Raw genomic sequence first — 17,296 nt, forward strand, 5'->3', positions numbered from 1 at the left:
GCCAGGCAATGCTGAGCCCCCGAGACAACTACAGAGAGTGAGGAGGGCAGCTGCTCAGGTTTTGGTGCGGTTGAATCTTGTCCTTAAAGCATTACATCTGGGGTCTGCTTGAACACCTCCTCCAACAGAGAGCTCACCACCTCACAAGGCAGCCTGTTTCACCTTGGTGCAAACCTAAGGATGGCTGGACTGCCACCCCCCTTGGCACCAGCACTCCTGGGGTGGTCAGTTTCATTCAAACAGCGGAATTATAAATCTTATAAAAAAGCAAGACACATGAGGCCAGAGAGAAGAGGCAAACTTGAGTGGTACCAGAGAACACTGTGACAGAAACGTAGGTTTTGCCTGCAGCCTCCCTCATCTGCCACCCACTAACATCCTGTTCAACGACCACCGCCTCCAAAAAGCCTCCCTGGATTTCTCTTTTCAACCTAGCAGCTTCTCCCCCAGCTCGGACCTCTCCTGCATCTCTCTCCTTGCACTGTCTCGGGTGTGGTGGGATGCCTGGCAGACCATAAGCTCCACGTGCACATCCACAGGGCCTGAACCAAGTACAGTAGTTACCTGGCTCTGCTGACTCTCGGGCTTCACTCTCGTGAGAGCATGCTGGGACAAGCCCAGAGGTGCAAGCTGCGGGGAGCTTGCAGGGAGTTTTCTGAGGGCTCGGGTAATGGCAGAAGTGGCTGGCATCTCTTGAGAGGAAAATAAGAAAGTTAGTTGTTAGGGTGGTAGGACTCTGGTTGATTTTTCTCCCTGTTTTGAAAGTCTGTGCTACTGTTGTGTTTTTCTGTGCAGTCAGTATGAAAGCACACACACAAACGAACACAACAGCCCTTGCTCCACCAGCCATCCTGTTCACCTCTCATGCCATCGTCTCTGCTCTCTTCCTTGTTAGTCCTTCGCACACTTATGGGACACAAAGCCAACATCTGCAGCCTGGATTTCCACCCGTATGGCGAGTTTGTGGCCTCGGGTTCCCAGGACACAAACATCAAGGTGAGCCACCGCTCTGCACCCTGGCTCTCCCGCCGGGCCAAGCAGCGGGACCGGGACGGTGTGTCCCGTCTGGGGTCGGGGGGTGGGCTTCGGCTCTTCGGGGGATACCTTCCGCCTGTGTGGCAGCATCCATGCCCTCCCAAGGGCAGGGATGTGGAAGCGTTTGCCAGACATTTCTGCTCGGGATGCTCCAGCTTTAGTGAGCGGTTTCCAGACCCCTGTCACTTGGAGGTATAATGACTTGGAGGTGCCCAGAGCCCCTCTCTGCTCATGGCCACATGTTGCCCTCTGACCCAGGCTCCAGGACTTAGCTTGGCTAGGCCTCCCCAGCCCAGCCCACCTTGGTTGTGACCTGTCCTGACCCTGCCCCCCTCTGCTCCTCTCCTCACAGCTCTGGGACATCAGGAGGAAAGGCTGTGTCTTCCGATACAGGGTAAGCAAGGCACCCTCTGTCCGTCATTCCACAAGCACCTTGCAGGTGCAGAGCATGGGATGGTGCCCAGACCCTAGCAGGGGCTGGAGGGGACTGTTGTCCAACCTGGGTGAGAACTTGAGAAACAAGAGTCCAGATGAGAAACATGCATCTGGAGCAGAGCAGGAGTGCAGTGGGTGGTCCACCTGGACCCCCAGCTTTCCATGACTCCCCGCAGAGCTGTGTTTACCAAACTGTGCTCCACGGTTTGCAGGCCGCTAACAGGTGTCATTAAGTGAAGCGGGTTCCTGTTCATAGGAGTTTGGAAGGACTGGGTTTAATAACTATTTGGGGGGGTTTCTAGACCCTTTGACGTTAAGAGGAGACATTTAACTGTCCAAAAAGAGACACAAGACACATTGCTTCCCAAACTATAAGACCACGCAGTGTTGATTTCCTGGAGCGTCCTGCAGGACTGGGAGTCCATGACCGCATGTGGAGAAGTGTCCCTCTGTGACATCTCCCACATGTGGCTGTCAGTCCCCTCCTTGCCTGCTCCCAGGAAGCACTGCTTGTGGAGAGCAGGGAGGAGTGGGTGGTGGGGCGAGAAGTCCACTGGGCCCAGGCCCCCCGGGTGCCCATGCTCTGTCCTCCCCTCAGGGGCACAGCCAGGCCGTGCGGTGTCTCCGGTTCAGCCCCGACGGGAAGTGGTTGGCATCGGCCGCAGATGACCACACGGTGAAGGTAGCTCCCGGCCTGACCTGGGCCCGGGGCTGGGGACTGGGGTCTGCTGATCACACTCAGGTCGGGTCCTCAACTCCCTCCTGGTCAGGCTCGCACATCCCGAGCCTGTCCGGAGTGAGAGGTGGTTCGTGGATAAAGAGCTCGGGCTGGATTGGAGGGTGAGTGGGCAGCTGAGGGCCAGGCTGGCCCTGACCTCCACCCTGCCCTGCCCCAGCTCTGGGATCTGACTGCTGGCAAGATGATGTCCGAGTTCCCTGGCCACACGGGGCCTGTCAATGTGGTGGAGTTTCACCCCAATGAGTACCTCCTGGCTTCTGGCAGCTCTGACAGGTGAGGAGGAGGAGGAGCAGGGCTCGTCGCCCGTGACTGCCGTCCCTCACATCTCTGTCCTCTGGTGTGTATCTGTCCCCAGTCTGTCTCTGTATCCCAGGGTGTCATATGATCCCAGGTAGACTGAATTAACTGCCAGCCAAGCTGGGATGGGACCCGGGTCACATCTCTCTCCCAACTCTGGTTCCCTGGCCCCAGTGTCCTGGGACGTCACGGTATGTCTGGATCCGGCCCCAGTGTCCTGGGACTTGATCGCGTGTCTGGATCCAAGGCCCGTATTCACCTCCCAGGTGCCGAGTCCCCTCCCGCTGCCTGTGCAGGGCCAGCCCCTGGCCCCAGGCATTGCTCTGAATGGCCGTGACCTGGGGCGGCAGGTGTCTGGAGAGAAGTGGGCTCCCCCGGCCACTGGCCTGTGTGGAGGCCAGCACGTGGCGCTGGCTTCCCAGCACAGCCTGGCTTCCTTTGCAGGACCATCCGTTTCTGGGATCTGGAGAAATTCCAGGTGGTGAGCTGTATCGAAGGGGAGCCAGGGCCTGTCAGGTAGGCGGGTGGCTGGGCAGTGGGCCAGGGCCCTCCTCCCGGGCAGTGGGGTGTGGCTGCAGGTGGACCTTTCCCATCTCCGCTTCCGCTCCCTCCCATCCTGGGCTCCCGCAGCCTCTCCGGTGTCTCCTGACCCACGGCCCACTCTCGCCTGGCCCAGGAGCGTCCTCTTCAACCCCGATGGCTGCTGCCTGTATAGTGGCTGCCAGGACTCACTGCGCGTCTACGGCTGGGAGCCCGAGCGCTGCTTTGATGTGGTCCTCGTCAACTGGGGCAAGGTGGCCGACCTGGCCATCTGCAATGACCAGCTGGTGAGAGAGCCACCGCCCACCGTGCACCCTTCTGCTGGGCCGCCCGCCTGCCTCCCCCTCAGGGCCCCAACTCCCACCCGGCCCCGGGGGGGGGGGTCCTGCCCCCCCCATCCCCCCGTCCCCCAGCACCACCGCGAAGGGTCCCGCCCCAGCTCTGCCGCTTTCCGCAGATAGGCGTGGCCTTCTCCCAGAGCAGCGTCTCCTCTTACGTGGTGGACCTGACGCGGGTCACCAGGACGGGCACAGTAGCCCCAGACCCCATGCAGGACAGCCGGCCCCCGGCGCAGCAGCCGCCAAACCCCAGCGCCCCGCTTCGGCGCATCTACGAGCGGCCCAGCGCCACCGGCAGCGAGCCTCAGAGGTGGGGTGCTCGGGGCCCCGGAGGGCGCTGGGGGGCGCAGGAGGCGGGCCCTTGGCCCCTGCCTCACCGGGGCCCCCACCTCCTTTCTGCCCGGCCTGCTCCCCAGGGTGAAGCAGAACTCAGAGAGCGAGCGCCGCAGCCCCAGCAGCGAGGACGAGCGGGAGTCTCAGGCGGAGATCCAGAACGCCGAGGACTACAACGAGATCTTCCAGCCCAAGAACAGCATCAGTGAGGCCTGGGCCCTCCCCTCCGAGCCCCAGCGTTCCCCTCTGTGAAATGGAGGCACATGGTCCTTTCTGGGGATGGCGTCCATGGTGCTGCACTCCCTTAGCTTAATTCCTAACCCACGTCTGGGCCCGGGCTCTGTTCCCAGGTCCTCTAGGCCCCAGCAGAGGCCCAGCAGCCGCTCAGTGCTCGGCCTGCCCCGAGCAAAGAGAGGCCCAGCGGGTCAAGGGGCCGGGAAGGGGCAAGCCTGAGGGTTCGGGGCCCGGGAACGGGTCACAGTCTGCAGCTGTGCGCACGCCCGGGAACCACCTTGCCTCCCCCGCATCCTGACGGGCCCAGGGTCCCCGGCCGGCTGGGCCCTGAGGGCTCAGACAGCAGCCCTGGGCTGACCCACATGAGTCCCCAGCCCCCTTTACCTCTGCAGGTCGGACGCCACCCCGAAGAAGTGAGCCCTTTCCAGCACCCCCGGAGGATGGTGAGTCGGGGGGCAGAGCCTGGCCTCCCAGGGTCCCCAGCTCCCTAGTCCTCCCCTCCCACAGCACAGTTTCCAGCCTCTCTCCCACTGGATCTTTTCCCTCCACTCGCCCAAAAGCACCTGCTGTGTGCCAGGCCCTGGTGATTGAGCGTGAAAAGGCAGGTAGGTGCCCCCGTCAGGAGCCCACACCCAGTGAGGAAGGCGAACGGTAGACAGCCACAGGGGAGGAAGGAGCCCGGAGTGGTGAGAGGCTCTGGGGCCCGTGTAGATGGGGGGCCGTGAGGCTCTGAGGAGGCGGCACATCAAGCAGGCCTGGGGGCCAGGTGAGGAGACAGGAGGGGAGAGCCTCAGGTGGGAGGGAGCCGAGACGACAGCAGGGGCTTGAGGTCCGGGAGCAGGAGGCCAGGCCCTGCAGGCCCTGGGTCGGGGGGTTGGGGTTTTGCTGCTGGAGGGTTTAAGGAGGGAGAAAACCTGATCTGCTCACTTACTATTGGAGAAGGCAGCAGGGCAGGGCACCCTCATCCTCCAGACCACCCCTCCCTCCCCTGCTTTCTCCCCAAGGGGCCATCTTCTCGTGCCCCTCGGGCTGGGTTCCTGAAGGGCCTCTCTCTCCCGCACTCCCACTCACCATCCACCATCCACTCACCGCCCCCTCCCAGAACACACTCCTTTCCTAGTGGGGCGACAGGAGCGCCACTCCCTGGAGCTCCCTGGGTTCTGTCCACACATAGTGCTTGGCGCCTGCTTTTTTGCCAGACCTGCGGCCGAGTGTGTGGGGCGGGGAGGGGACAGGCCAATCCCCGTCCCCCAGGCCTCCCGTTAGAGGTGCCGCGCACAGTCCCAGCCCAAGCCTTCTACCCTCCCGTCCCTTCTCCTGGCCTGACCTGACCCGGTGATCTTTTCCTTCCGCCTCCAGACATGGCCACAGCCAAGGAGGCAGCAAAGCCCAGCCCAGCCACGGATGTGCAGTTCCCGGTGCCAAAAGTATGTCCAGGTGGAGCGGGCAGGGTGTGGGGCTCGGAGAGGGGCTGGAGTCGTGAATCGGTGCTGGGGCGGCCCTTGCGGGGGAGGGGGGGCTGAGAGGGAGGGAGGGAGGCCTTGGGCTGGCCACCTGCTGAGCCCCGGACCCCTCCAGCTCGAGGTCCTGTCCCGGCCCCCAGTCGTCACCTCCACCCCTGCACCCAAGGCCGAGTCTGCCATCATCCCTGCCACCCGGAACGAGCCCATCGGACTGAAGGCCTCCGACTTCCTGCCTGTGAGTGGGGGGCCCAGGCTGAGGGCGGGTGGAGGCCCGTGGGGTGAGGGCAGAACTTGGCTGCCAGCATCGGGGCACCCGTCCCATGCAGGCCGTGAAGATCCCCCAGCAGGCGGAGCTGGTCGACGAGGATGCCATGTCACAGATCCGCAAAGGCCACGACACCATGTGTGTCGTGCTCACCAGCCGCCACAAGAACCTGGACACCGTGCGAGCCGTGTGGACCACGGGTGACATCAAGGCAAGTGCCACCTCTCCCCGGGTTTGGGGTTGAGAAGAGGGCCGCCCGAGGGGCACGTGGGGAGCTAGGGGGCCCCTGTCACCACGCCGAGCAGTCTTATGAACAGCCCGCAATAAACCCCATCATCACACCACACCCAGGCAGGGCCACTCAGTCCCCGGTCCCCTCTGACGGGTGCTCTGTTTGCACAGACGTCGGTGGACTCGGCCGTGGCCATCAATGACCTGTCCGTGGTAGTAGACCTCCTTAACATTGTCAACCAGAAAGCGTAAGTGGCTATGGCGGGGGGTGGGGGGAGTGGGCAGGGCCGGGCACTGAGGGCACATGTCCCTGGCCCTCTCCCCAGCTCCCTGTGGAAGCTGGACCTATGCACCACCGTCCTGCCACAGATCGAGAAGCTTCTGCAGAGCAAGTATGAGAGGTACGGGTGGGGAAGCCGCACCTGCCTCCCAGCAGGGAGGGACCATGGGAAAGACCCCCCAGGGCCGGTGCCCTTGTGAGGTGGCTGTGCAGCATTGCTGGGCCCTCCAAATTTGAGAGGCCAGAGTGAAAACGAGCCCATGCTGCCTCTCTGATCCTGTCTCTGCCCCCTTTGTCTCTGTGTACCTTGCTCTCTGTCTTTCTATTTGTGACTCCATCCATCCCCCTGCCTCTGAAGCTATGTCCAGACGGGCTGCACCTCTCTGAAGCTGATCCTGCAGCGGTTTCTGCCCCTGATCACAGACATGCTGGCGGCCCCGCCCACCGTGGGTGTGGACATCAGCCGGGAGGAGAGGTGAGGAGCCAGTGGCGTGTGTGGCAGGGGTGCCACATCAAGCGAGAGCACAGGCCTGGGGGCCCAGCCTGCTTGTTGGTCGCGCTGCTGAAACAGCTTATGGAGGTCATTGTGCCTGGGACGGTGGCTCAGGGCACGGGGTAGGGTTGCCAGAGCCTTGGTTCCCCCGTGGCCTGGCTCTGCACTGCGCCCTGGGCCAGCCTCAGTGGGTCCTGCGCTCTGGGCCTCAGCCTTCCTCCGGGAGGAGGGCCGGACCGATTCGAACAGGAAAGGCTCCGGGGTTGGGTGGGGGTAACGGTGACCGTGCCGGCCAGCCGCCTCAAGCGTGGCCCCTCTGCCTGCAGGCTGCACAAGTGCCGGGTCTGCTACAAGCAGCTCAGGAGCATCAGCGGCCTCGTCAAGAGCAAGTCGGGCTTGAGCGGCCGCCACGGCAGTGCCTTCCGCGAGCTGCACCTGCTCATGGCCAGTTTGGACTGAGGAGCCCAGAGGGTGGTGGCACCCTCAGGCCTGGCCTCGGGCCCCCCCACTCCTGTTCCCTGTGCGCCCACCGGCCCATGAGCCTCTGCCCGGCCCCCGCTGCTGCCCTGCGGCCACTCTAGAGGCGGTGGCGCTGGCCCACTGGCCACCTCCACAGCCCTAAACGCTGACAACTTCTCTCCAGCAACAGCTGCCCAGCTTTGTCCGACTCCTGCTTCCTGGGGCAGCGAACCGAGCCCTGGGGCTGCTGCTGTAATTTATAAGGTGAATTTTATTAAATTTGTAACTATTCCTTGCTTTTCTTGCTGGGAGGTGCAGCCTCTGGCCACAAGGCTCTCCTGGGCCCCATATTGCCTGCCTGGCTCTTCAAAGATGAGACCACTCCTTCTCCAAGACCCAGAGGCGGTGCACCAGGCGGCGTGGCCAGCAGGGGGCAGCAGAGCGATGGGCCGGCGGGAAGGGGTAAGTTCAGACTTGTTCTGGGGAGAAGAGGGACCCAGCAACTCCCCCTTTCACGGCTAGGAGAAACAGGTGAGGAGTGGGCTCATCAGCTCATCTCCTCCGTCTCAGCCACACTCCCAGCTGTCCTGTGGATGCCTCCAAGGCCAGCAGGTGTACACTGCAGGGGGCCAGGACCCCAGCCTTGCAGGCATGGCCACCACTAGGCTGACCCAGGGCCCACCACCCTCCCCCATCCCCCCAGGAGGCCTCAAGGGATAGGACCGGAAGGGCAGCTGCCCCATCCTCCAAACAGCTTTCACTCCCTGCAGGAGCCCCCGGTGCTGGCTGGCCGGAACAGCTCCCCTGACCCAGTGGTCGTCCCTTTTATGCTCCTGAGGCATAAGGGAACCACCCCAGTTTGGTGGGAGGGCCTCACTGAGCCCTGCCCATGTTTCCCCAAGGCTGGGAGCGGGTACAGGCCAGCACAACCCCCGTGGGGGCGAGCAGCAGGGGTGGTGCTGCCCTGGTGGGTGGGGTGCTGTCGGCAGAGGGAGGAGGGGTGCGGCACTCACCTGTGGCCAGTTCACTTAAGGGGGCAAGGCCAGGGCAGAGGGCAGGCGGTGGAGTGGGGCCCACTCCGGCTGGGTTTTTGGCAAGCCTATGGAGAGCTTGAGTTTCCCATCTATAAGATGGAGGTGACTGACAGCACTGTTGTATGGGTCAGTCATGATAAGGATGGGGGCTGGGGGAGGTGGCCCCTCCTAGTCAGGAATGTTCAGAAAAACATTATCCTGACTTGGTGGCCAGCCAGCAGTGGGGAGCCAATGGCACGTGCCAATGCCCCGCTTGCTCCCTGCGATCTGACCAGGGGTTCACGAGACCGACTCTTCCAGACAATGCTTGTGTAAAAAGGTTATTTTAATAAGTAAAAATGGCTAAGCTTCCAAAAGTTCTTAAATAGGATTTCAGAGGGAGGAAAAGGTCAAGAGGCCGGTGGGCCAGGAGAAGCCTGGTGCCAGGCAGGTGAGGGGGAGCAGCAAGGTCCCCAGCCCCTGGCCTCCTGCCGGCCATAAACGCAGCCCGGCCCGTGACCTGCGTACACCTACGAACGCTATATACACGCCAAGTGAGACTCCTCCCTGGGAGCCAGAAAAGAGTGGGGCAGGGCCACCCACCAACCGCCCAGTTCCCACTGTTCCTGGGCCTTCTGGGGGCTCCTCAGCCCACCCACTAGGAAGGGGCCCTGCAGGCTGGGGAGGGTTGGGCCAGCCCGTGCCACCTGCGCCCGGAGCCACAGCCGAGACACCATTTCCTTCTGAGCGTGTTTCTTATCTCTGAGGGGAGACGGGCGAACGAGGAGCCTCCACTCTGGCCTCTGCCTTGCGGGCTCCAGGCGCTGCAGCAGGAACAGGCCAGCCAGGCGTCAGGACCCAGTCCCGGGCCCGGCAGAGTGGGCATGTCCATCACACAGGCAACGGCCTCGACTTCCCTGCGGGAGGGGGAGGGCTCGTCAGCACCAGGATTGTCAACCTCTGTCCCGGAGCAGGAGGGAGCTGCAGAAGCACACAGGCAGCAGGCAGCGAACCCCAGACCCCGCCCTGAGAAGCCAGCTTCCCGGCACAGCCCTGCAACCCCAGGCGGCCAGGCGGCTGGGCGGGCAGCCCTGGGCTGCGGGCCCGACACTCACCTGGAGACTTTGCAGCCCCAGCCGTCAGGCTGAAATCAAAGCAACAGGTGTCTCACCGGTGGGCCCGCCTTGGGCCAGGACCACCCCCACCCCGGGACCCTGCTGCCCCCTCTCCCCTTTAGACTCAAACACTCACCAGGCCCTTCTGTGAGTGGGCCAAGCTGGGGGCTGGAGCCCCGTATTCTAGTCCTGGGGCCTGGCTCACTCCTCATCTGGGACAGGTGAGCCTTGTCCTTTCTCCCCCCGGGAGCCAAGGCCTGCCTTGGATGGTGTGTCTTGCATGAGCCAAGCCAGCCCAGCCTCAGAGGATTGTGTCCCGGGCCTCATGTCAGCAGCCCTGCTAGGAGCCCAGAGGGCTGGACCCAGCACTATCTGCCCTGGCTACTTCCCAGGGCCAGGGAAGGTTGTGAAACAGGTTCTGGAGAAGTTTTATAAACTTAAAAAAAAAAAAAGGAAAGAAAAGAAAAAGCCCATTCAGATAAGGGCAGCCTGGCCCACTCCCTAAAGACTCACCCGAGGTCTGCAGCTTCCTCCTGATGGACCCTGGGCGGCTAGTGGTCCCAGAGCCAGGGGCCGAGTGGGCTCGTGCTGAGGGCTGTGGCGTCTGGCAAGCTGGCTCCCACTGTGAGCAGAGAAGGGCAGGTGGGCGGGGCCTGCTGCCCTGGGTCTGCCCCCTACCCCACACGTTTCCCTCCCCAGCCACCTGAAATGGTTTCCTCATCTGCAAGATGGACATGACGATGATACAATACCATGGCGGGGAGGGTGTGAGACAGCATACGTAAAGAAGTGAACTAGTTACTACTGAGGGCCCGTGTGCCAGCCTGCACCCGCCCCCGCCCCACCTCCGACCAGCTGATCACCCCCACAGGTACCTCTGAGGCTGAGAAAGAACACCTGGACTAAAGAGGCTACTGGGTTTGGGTTCAAGTTCTGGCTCCACCCCCTCTGGTATCTTCCCCTCCTCCACCACTCCACACTGTCCTCCCCTCCAAACCCTCCCTCCTGCCCATGACCGGGATGTCTATGACCCAGTACTGGCCTGAGGCAGGCCTGTGGTGGTCCCCGTACCTCTAGATGCTCCTGGCTGGACCAGGACCCGAGCTCTGCCCTGCGGGACCCGGGGCCTAGCTCCACGGAGCGCACCCTCTCGGCAAACTTGAGGGAATAGAGCGTCTCACTGGTATTCTTCTCCACGGGGGACACCTAGGGGACACAAGAGCTCACTCCCCACCCAGCTGGCCGGCTGCCCTCGCAGAACTAGAAGGGGCACCAAAGGGAGCCCACAACCACGGGACTCTAGAAGGCTCCCTGGACAAGACTGAGAGGGAGGGGAGGAGGGCAACCAAGGGGGCAGAAATGGAGGAACTTGCCAGACACACGGTGCACGTGGCCAGGTCTGTGGGGAGGCTGCGGGGGAAGGGGGCCACATGTCACTGACTTCGGAGCCGCTGATGACAGGAGGCTCTTCCCTGCACAGCCTGGGAGGGTACCTGGGCCGCAGGGTAAGGTGGGTGGGGGGGGGTCCCTGTTCTTGGAGCTGCTTAAGCCCCTACATGCTAATGGTCACGCCATCCGGCCTGCCTGGGGCCCTCACCTGCACCACCATGAGGGTCTTGCTGTCCCCGCTGAGCGAGTCCTGCAGCAGGTAGGTGAGCTTGGAGTTGCGGAAGGGCACGTGGCCCTGGCGGGAACGCAGGGCGGCAATGACGTCCCCCAGGGCTGACAGCGACTTGTTGATGTGCTGTGCCTCCCGCAGGCGGCTGCCCTCGGCTCCCGACTTGCCCACGCGCTCCGAGCCAGCCAAGTCCACCAGGTTCAGCTTCCCTGCAGGGAGGGTGCTGGGCAGGTCAAGGCCACCCCGGGAGAGGCGCGGAGGGGGGAACGGGGGTGGCTCAGGCCTGGCGGCTGGGGCCCTCACTCACCCGTGGTGCGGAGACCGGTGCTGCCGTCCACGCCGTGCACCGTCACGATGAGCAAGGCATGCGAGCGCGAGCTGTGCTCGTTCAGGTTGGTGAACTCCGTGGTGCGGTTGGTGTGGCCGAACTCGAACACCTGGGGTCCAGGGAGGGCAGAGAGAGGCACGGGGTTTGGAGTGGGGTCCTCAGAATCAACCGTCCCCGAGTACCCCTGTGAGGGGGCGGCACCCTCTGCCTCGTCCAGGGGAGGAAACAGGCTCAGAGAGGCCTGGGGACCTGGCAGAGCCTGCATCCGTCCCCCATTGTGTCCTCTGGGGCAGCTCTGCTGTGGGCAGGGTCTCCCCAGCCTTTCCCCACCCCCGGCCCCCACAGCCCCACACCTTGTTGATGTCCTCCACACTCTGCACCTGGAACTCCGTCAGCCCTGGCACGTACAGCTGCCCGCTGCCGTTGGGACACAGCCGGATCTCCAGTTTCTCCTGGGGCTCCTGCCCCAGCAGGTCCCTGAGCAAGGAGGACGGTCACTGCCCTCCTCGCAGTCTGCCCTCCGCTTGCACTGCACCCACCCCCAGCCTGGAACGTTCCCCCAACCATCACACTTCTGGAAGCCTTCCCGGACCATGGGGCTAAGCCCCTCCCCCTGCCCCCCCTCTGCGCTCAGTCTGCTGAAGGGCAGAGATGGAATGTTCCCCCAAAGTCCTGGGGTGCTGCTACTCCTGCCCCCACGATGCACTGAGCCCCTGTGGGCAGGTCCTCCCAAGACCCCACTTACTCTTCACCACCTGGTGCAGCCTGCAGGTAGGGTGAGGACACTTCAAGGGGAAAAGGAGTGCCTTTGTCTGGGTATCCCAGGTGGGCTCAGACAGCCCTCCTCCTCCTGCCTGCTAGCGCCGGGGAGGGGCCTGGGACCAGTGAATCCCCTGGGCTGAGTCAGGACATTCAGCTCCCACCTAAGGGCTCCCACCTGAGGGGCTCCCACTCGAGGGCCTTCCGCCGAGGGCCCCTCACCTGAGGACCTCGTTGTAGATCTCGGCCGCGCTGACGGTGATGGTATACTCCCAGTCAGACGCCTTCTCCTGCACCTCGGAGAATAGCAGCTGCAGGGCCCGCTGGTTGATGCCTGGGTTCTCAAGGGTCCCCTGCGGGCAGAATCAAGGCCCCGGTGAGCCAGGCCTCCCCCCACCATGTGGGCTGGCCCGTGCAGATGCTCACATGGTATCTGTGGTCCCCACCTGCTCTGGCTACGCCTCACAGGCCAGCCTCCCTGACTGAAGCTCCCCACCTGCATGCCGGTCTGCCCCCCAAAACGCCCTCCACCAGCTACAAGCAACTTCACCTCCTTGGGCCTCAGTTTCCCCGCCTTTAAAACGGCCCCACCCTGCCAGGATTGGGCCTGAGACTTAAAGCAGAGTACCAGGTGAAGCACCTGGCCCAGGCCTGCACACAGGGGCTGCTGATGGATACCTGGCCCTGGTGGGCCACCTGGGAGGGGGCCCCGGGAATGTATGATTGTATGACATGTATGAATGTATGACAGTGAGGGGCTCATTGTCAGCTAGGCCATGAGCCAGGCTCTGTGGGTGATGCAGGGGAGGCACAGGCAGAGCTGGCAAGTGAACTGGGGCCGGATGGGCTGGCTGGCCTTTCTAGAAAGAAATCTGGAGTCCTCACCTGGGCCTCCCTTATCACGGCACCTCCCACCCTCACTTCACTTCTGCCACTGGGGCCTCCTTGCTGGGCCTCAGCATCCTCCCCAGCACGCCCCAGACCCGTGGTCCCAGCCCTGCTGTTCCGTCTACCCGGAGTGCTCTTCCCCATCCTCCTCTCCGTGACTGGCTTAGGTGTCTGCACCAAAGTCACCTCCTCAGGGAGGCTTCCTCTCCCTCCAAATGCCCGATCCCTCCCCTCACTGTTGGTTCCTCAGACCTGGCCGAAGTTTTCTCCCTAGCACCTAACAGGACACATCCTGATTTGCCGTGTGCACTGCTGTCTCCCCACTGGTGGGCTGGCTCCGTGGGGTCAGGCACCCTGGCCACGGCTGTGCCCCGCGCCCCAGGCACGGTGCCTGATGCACAGTGGGGCTCGGCAGGGACGTGTTGGAGGATGGAGGCCCCTGGTGGTCAACTCTAAGCACCCAAGACAGAGCTGGGAGCCTAGAAGGTGCTGCACACATCCCTCGCCCTTCACCTCCCCATCTCGCTTGGCCTGCCCCCTACTCACCAGTCTTGCCAATCCCAGAACTGAGGGAAAAGAAGGTCCAGACTGGGGGAGAAAGGACCACCATGACAGCCTTCCCAAAGGGTGCCTAACAGCCTGGGCCAGCAGGGACCTCTCACACCCCTGGTTGGGACAGCAGGAGACCCGCCCCCCTCCCCTACCTGGAGAATCCCACAATACCCCCCCCTCAAGAGCCAGGGAAATGGCTCCATTTTTATCTATAGTCAAGTTTCTTCCTCCTCTCCATCCCCCCACTCCCAGCCACATCCCATAGAGGGGGGCATGGCACAGGCAGGGAGATGAGGCCCTGGGAGCTGCAGGTAAGAGCTGGGCGCCCGGGACTTCCCGGGTGGCGCAGTGGTTAAGACTCGCCTGGCCCTGCAGGGCCCTCTCACACCCCTGGTTGGGACAGCAGGAGACCCGCCCCCCTCCCCTACCTGGAGAATCCCACAATACCCCCCCCTCAAGAGCCAGGGAAATGGCTCCATTTTTATCTATAGTCAAGTTTCTTCCTCCTCTCCATCCCCCCACTCCCAGCCACATCCCATAGAGGGGGGCATGGCACAGGCAGGGAGATGAGGCCCTGGGAGCTGCAGGTAAGAGCTGGGCGCCCGGGACTTCCCGGGTGGCGCAGTGGTTAAGACTCCACGCTCCCAGTGCAGGGGGCCCGGATTCGATCCCTGGTCAGGGAAATAGATCCCACACGCACGTCACAACTTTTTCGCATGCCACAATTAAGAAGCTGGCGAGCCGCGACTAAGGAGCACACGTGCCACGACTAAGGAGCCCGCCTGCTGCAACTAAGACCTAACACGGCCAAATAAATAAAATATTTTAAAAGGAGCTAGGCGTCCCATGACAACCTTCACTGGCCAGTCTCTCCCACTGCCCGGGTATCTCCTTGAGGGCCGAGATCGCCGCCTCATTCATCCTGACACTTCCAGGGCCCGGCATGGCAGCCCTACAACAGGAGCCCAATAAATGTGTGTGGGTGAAATGAAAGCCAATCCTGCGAGACGTCACAGTGATCTGCCCTGGACTCTGAGCCCAGGCCGAGACCCCTCTGAGGCCAGAGGTTGTCATCGGCACACCCTCCCCTCCCCCATACCTACTGGGACCATACAGGTATGCTTGGGCAGGGTGCCCCTCTGCAGGCCTGGTGCCTCGGGGCTAACACGGATAGCTATGGGCTCTGCTCCAGGGTGGTTATGAAGACCCAAGTGAGGCAAAACACACCCCACGCAGAACCTCGAGACCAATGAGGGGAGCCCCCATCAATGGCAGCAAGGGGTTGGTCTTCACTCTGGATCCCTGCCCCATCCAGCGGGTACCCACCTCCATCGTGTATGTCTTGCCAGCACCCGTCTGGCCGTAGGCGAAGATGCAGACGTTGAAGCCGTCGATGCAGGAGGTGATCAGGGCCTGCACCTCCTGGAACACCTGCAGAGGGGACGTGGGATGGAGGGTGAAGGGCTGCCAAGGCTGCTGGGTCCAGGGGCCCCCACCAGCCACCTCCCCCTGACTGCTCCGCTCCCCTAATACAGCATTTGTTATTGTGGGCAACCAGCTCACTGTGGAGGAATCTGTGACTAATAAGTCACTTACACTAGGCGTTAGTGGGCAACCTCATTGCCAAAAGACTGAAGGGAAGTCAGGGCAGTAATTACTGTCCACCAGCACCTGAGGGAGGGGCCGCCCAGACCAGGAACTCAGGAGCCCTCCCCCAGCTTCTCCCCCTCTCAAGGTGGGTCTGCAAATGAAGGCCGAGAAAGCGTGTGCCTGGCACCTCCACGGGCCGGCTGGCCTACCTGCCTGCCAGCCGGCAACAAAGGACAGGGGCAAAGATAAAGCCCAGCATGGGGACAGGAGGGCATCGGCAAAACAGGCCTCCCAGGTTGGCCCTGGCAGAGATGAGGGAAGAGTGGATGCTGAGAACACATGGTTCCCACAGGCTAAGGGCTCCTCCCTGAGGCCTGGGGGGCAGCATGGGAGTTCCTAGGAAGACCCACGGGACTGATAGAGGAGGTGTTCCTGGCTGGAGGGGCCTGCCTCCATGCAGGCCAGGGTCCTGTGGATGAGCGGGGCCACGTGACTGGGAGGGACTGTGAGAGCGGATGTGGCTGAGTAGGGGAGAGGAAGGCTAAGGGCTCCTCCCTGAGGCCTGGGGGGCAGCATGGGAGTTCCTAGGAAGACCCACGGGACTGATAGAGGAGGTGTTCCTGGCTGGAGGTGGCCCCGCTCATCCACAGGAGGGTCCTGTGGATGAGCGGGGCCACGTGACTGGGAGGGACTGTGAGAGCCGATGTGGCTGAGTATGGGAGAGGAACCACGTGAGTGGGAGAGGCCATGTTAGTGGGTGTGGCTATGAGGGTGGGAGGGGTCACATGGGTGGGATGGGCCTGAGAGTGGGTGTGGCTGTGAGGATGGGTGGGGCCACGTGGGTGCCCTAGGCTGCGCACGGATCTGCCCTTCTTAGCAGAGGCTTCCAAAACCCTCAGTTTACCTTCCCACCCTCTTCTCTCCTCCAGAGGTGAAAAGAGAGGGACCGTGGAGCACTGGGCTTCTCCATCCTGTCTGCCCTCCCTTATACTTATTTTTGTCCAGCTCCCAACATCTCTCCCTCTACAGGTGAGGTGAGTCTGTCTCCCCCTCCCTCCACTGTTCTCTGTCCCTCTCCCCGCAGGGCCACACTCACGTCCTGCTGTGAGGCTTGCGGGGAGAAGACCTTGTCCAGCTCAAAGGAGACGGGCTTTCCTTTGTGCAGCAGGTGAATGATGGAGTCGTCGTCGGGATCAAAGGTCACAGCATTGGTCGCCTCAGGTCCTTCCCCATCCTCTTTGGTGACTGGCCGGACACGGGCAATCACCCGGATGTTCCCTGGATTGGGTGGAGGAAGAGAGAAGGGTACAGACCAGGTCAAGACCAGACTGCCTCCACACTGGTGTCCGCTGACGTCTGGAGCAGGCTAGTGGCTCAAGAGCCCCCTGCCTTCTAAGTAAGGCCCCCGAGGGCAAGGTGGCCCGCAAAGATTTGATCAGTCACTCAGGCTATAGTATGAATTAACGTATCAATACATTTTCTTGCTGAGCAAACCAGTTGACGGTAGGAGCCTCACCTCGGGGACATGGAGGAAAGGTCAGTTGTGGGGCTCAGACACTGCATCCAGTTTGGGTGGGATACCAAAGTGGACAACTCTTTATACACCTGGACTTCAGTTTCCTCACGTACACAACGAGGGGCTTGGATCCCAGCAAGCCAAGGGGCTTATTCTATCACTCTAGAAGGGCACAGTGAATGCCAGGACAGGGCTTGGGAATCAGATGGGCAGAAAGGACCAGGCAGGAGATGGGCACAGGCAACAGGGCAGCCCCAGGGGTGTCTGAAGCACAGATCTGATCATGCCACCCCCTTGCTTCAAGCCTTTGGGTGGGACCCCAGAGTTCCTGGAATGAAGAGAAAACTCCCCATCACATCTAGCATGGCCCCACCTTCCCTTCACCTGTCCACTCGACCTCACAGTCCAGGTCTCAGCCCTGGTTTTATCTCCTACGGGAAGCCCCCTCGACACCCTCAACTGTCAGATACCCAGGGGCTCTCAGAGCCCCTCCCCAGCCTGGGTAAAGGAAAGGGGTAGCGATGGGGTTTTCTGAGTGATTAATGATCACTGTCCGCTCTCCCCACGCTGAAGTAACCACCATGAAGGCAGGGACAGGTTCTGTGGCGCCCAAAGCCATATCCTCACTGTCTGGAACGGCACTTGGCACAGAGCAGGTGCGCCCTAGACCTTTGTGCCATGAATAGGTGGTGTCTCAAGCTTGACCAGGCCCTAGATCAGAATAAGTGGCATTCTAGCCACCCACCACCCAATGCTTCAATACCCTACCCCTCCG

The 17,296-nt window shown here is 62.2% G+C and overlaps 2 protein-coding genes across 20 annotated transcripts in view; one reads left to right on the top strand and one right to left on the bottom strand.

Annotated features, from left to right (window-relative positions):
* Positions 1-16,076, top strand: part of KATNB1 (katanin regulatory subunit B1) — a 30,897-nt gene extending 14,821 nt beyond the window's left edge. For 3 of the 7 annotated variants that reach the window (XM_055078825.1, XM_055078829.1, XM_028477494.2), the window contains 17 exons: positions 896-996; positions 1,388-1,429; positions 2,069-2,152; positions 2,367-2,482; positions 2,951-3,022; positions 3,183-3,333; positions 3,504-3,694; positions 3,801-3,922; positions 4,344-4,394; positions 5,311-5,378; positions 5,530-5,649; positions 5,741-5,890; positions 6,082-6,158; positions 6,237-6,311; positions 6,549-6,665; positions 7,010-7,406; positions 10,142-10,333. In XM_055078825.1, the coding sequence (XP_054934800.1) occupies positions 896-996; positions 1,388-1,429; positions 2,069-2,152; positions 2,367-2,482; positions 2,951-3,022; positions 3,183-3,333; positions 3,504-3,694; positions 3,801-3,922; positions 4,344-4,394; positions 5,311-5,378; positions 5,530-5,649; positions 5,741-5,890; positions 6,082-6,158; positions 6,237-6,311; positions 6,549-6,665; positions 7,010-7,142 (1,670 nt within the window). In that variant the 3' untranslated portion in view covers positions 7,143-7,406; positions 10,142-10,333. Of the gene's footprint in view, positions 1-895; positions 997-1,387; positions 1,430-2,068; positions 2,153-2,366; positions 2,483-2,950; positions 3,023-3,182; positions 3,334-3,503; positions 3,695-3,800; positions 3,923-4,343; positions 4,395-5,310; positions 5,379-5,529; positions 5,650-5,740; positions 5,891-6,081; positions 6,159-6,236; positions 6,312-6,548; positions 6,666-7,009; positions 7,431-7,460; positions 7,605-9,129; positions 9,259-9,969; positions 10,334-15,934 lie in introns of those variants that run through there. The other 4 variants (XM_055078827.1, XM_055078826.1, XM_055078828.1 and 1 more) reach the window with 4 other exon arrangements.
* KIFC3 (kinesin family member C3) overlaps positions 8,466-17,296 on the bottom strand; it is a 36,353-nt gene continuing 27,522 nt past the window's right edge. For 6 of the 13 annotated variants that reach the window (XM_055078823.1, XM_028477491.2, XM_055078820.1 and 3 more), the window contains 9 exons: positions 16,102-16,283; positions 14,742-14,846; positions 12,198-12,328; positions 11,570-11,693; positions 11,196-11,325; positions 10,868-11,097; positions 10,342-10,476; positions 9,784-9,892; positions 8,467-9,072 (listed from right to left, as the gene is read on the bottom strand). In XM_055078823.1, coding sequence (XP_054934798.1) covers positions 9,047-9,072; positions 9,784-9,892; positions 10,342-10,476; positions 10,868-11,097; positions 11,196-11,325; positions 11,570-11,693; positions 12,198-12,328; positions 14,742-14,846; positions 16,102-16,283 — 1,172 coding nt within the window. In that variant the 3' untranslated portion in view covers positions 8,467-9,046. Of the gene's footprint in view, positions 9,073-9,270; positions 9,300-9,783; positions 9,893-10,341; positions 10,477-10,867; positions 11,112-11,195; positions 11,326-11,569; positions 11,694-12,197; positions 12,329-14,741; positions 14,847-16,101; positions 16,284-17,296 lie in introns of those variants that run through there. The other 7 variants (XM_028477490.2, XM_055078818.1, XM_055078817.1 and 4 more) reach the window with 3 other exon arrangements.

This window comes from Physeter macrocephalus, chromosome 17 (genome assembly GCF_002837175.3).
Source record: "Physeter macrocephalus isolate SW-GA chromosome 17, ASM283717v5, whole genome shotgun sequence".
Classification (NCBI taxonomy): Eukaryota; Metazoa; Chordata; class Mammalia; order Artiodactyla; family Physeteridae; genus Physeter; species Physeter macrocephalus.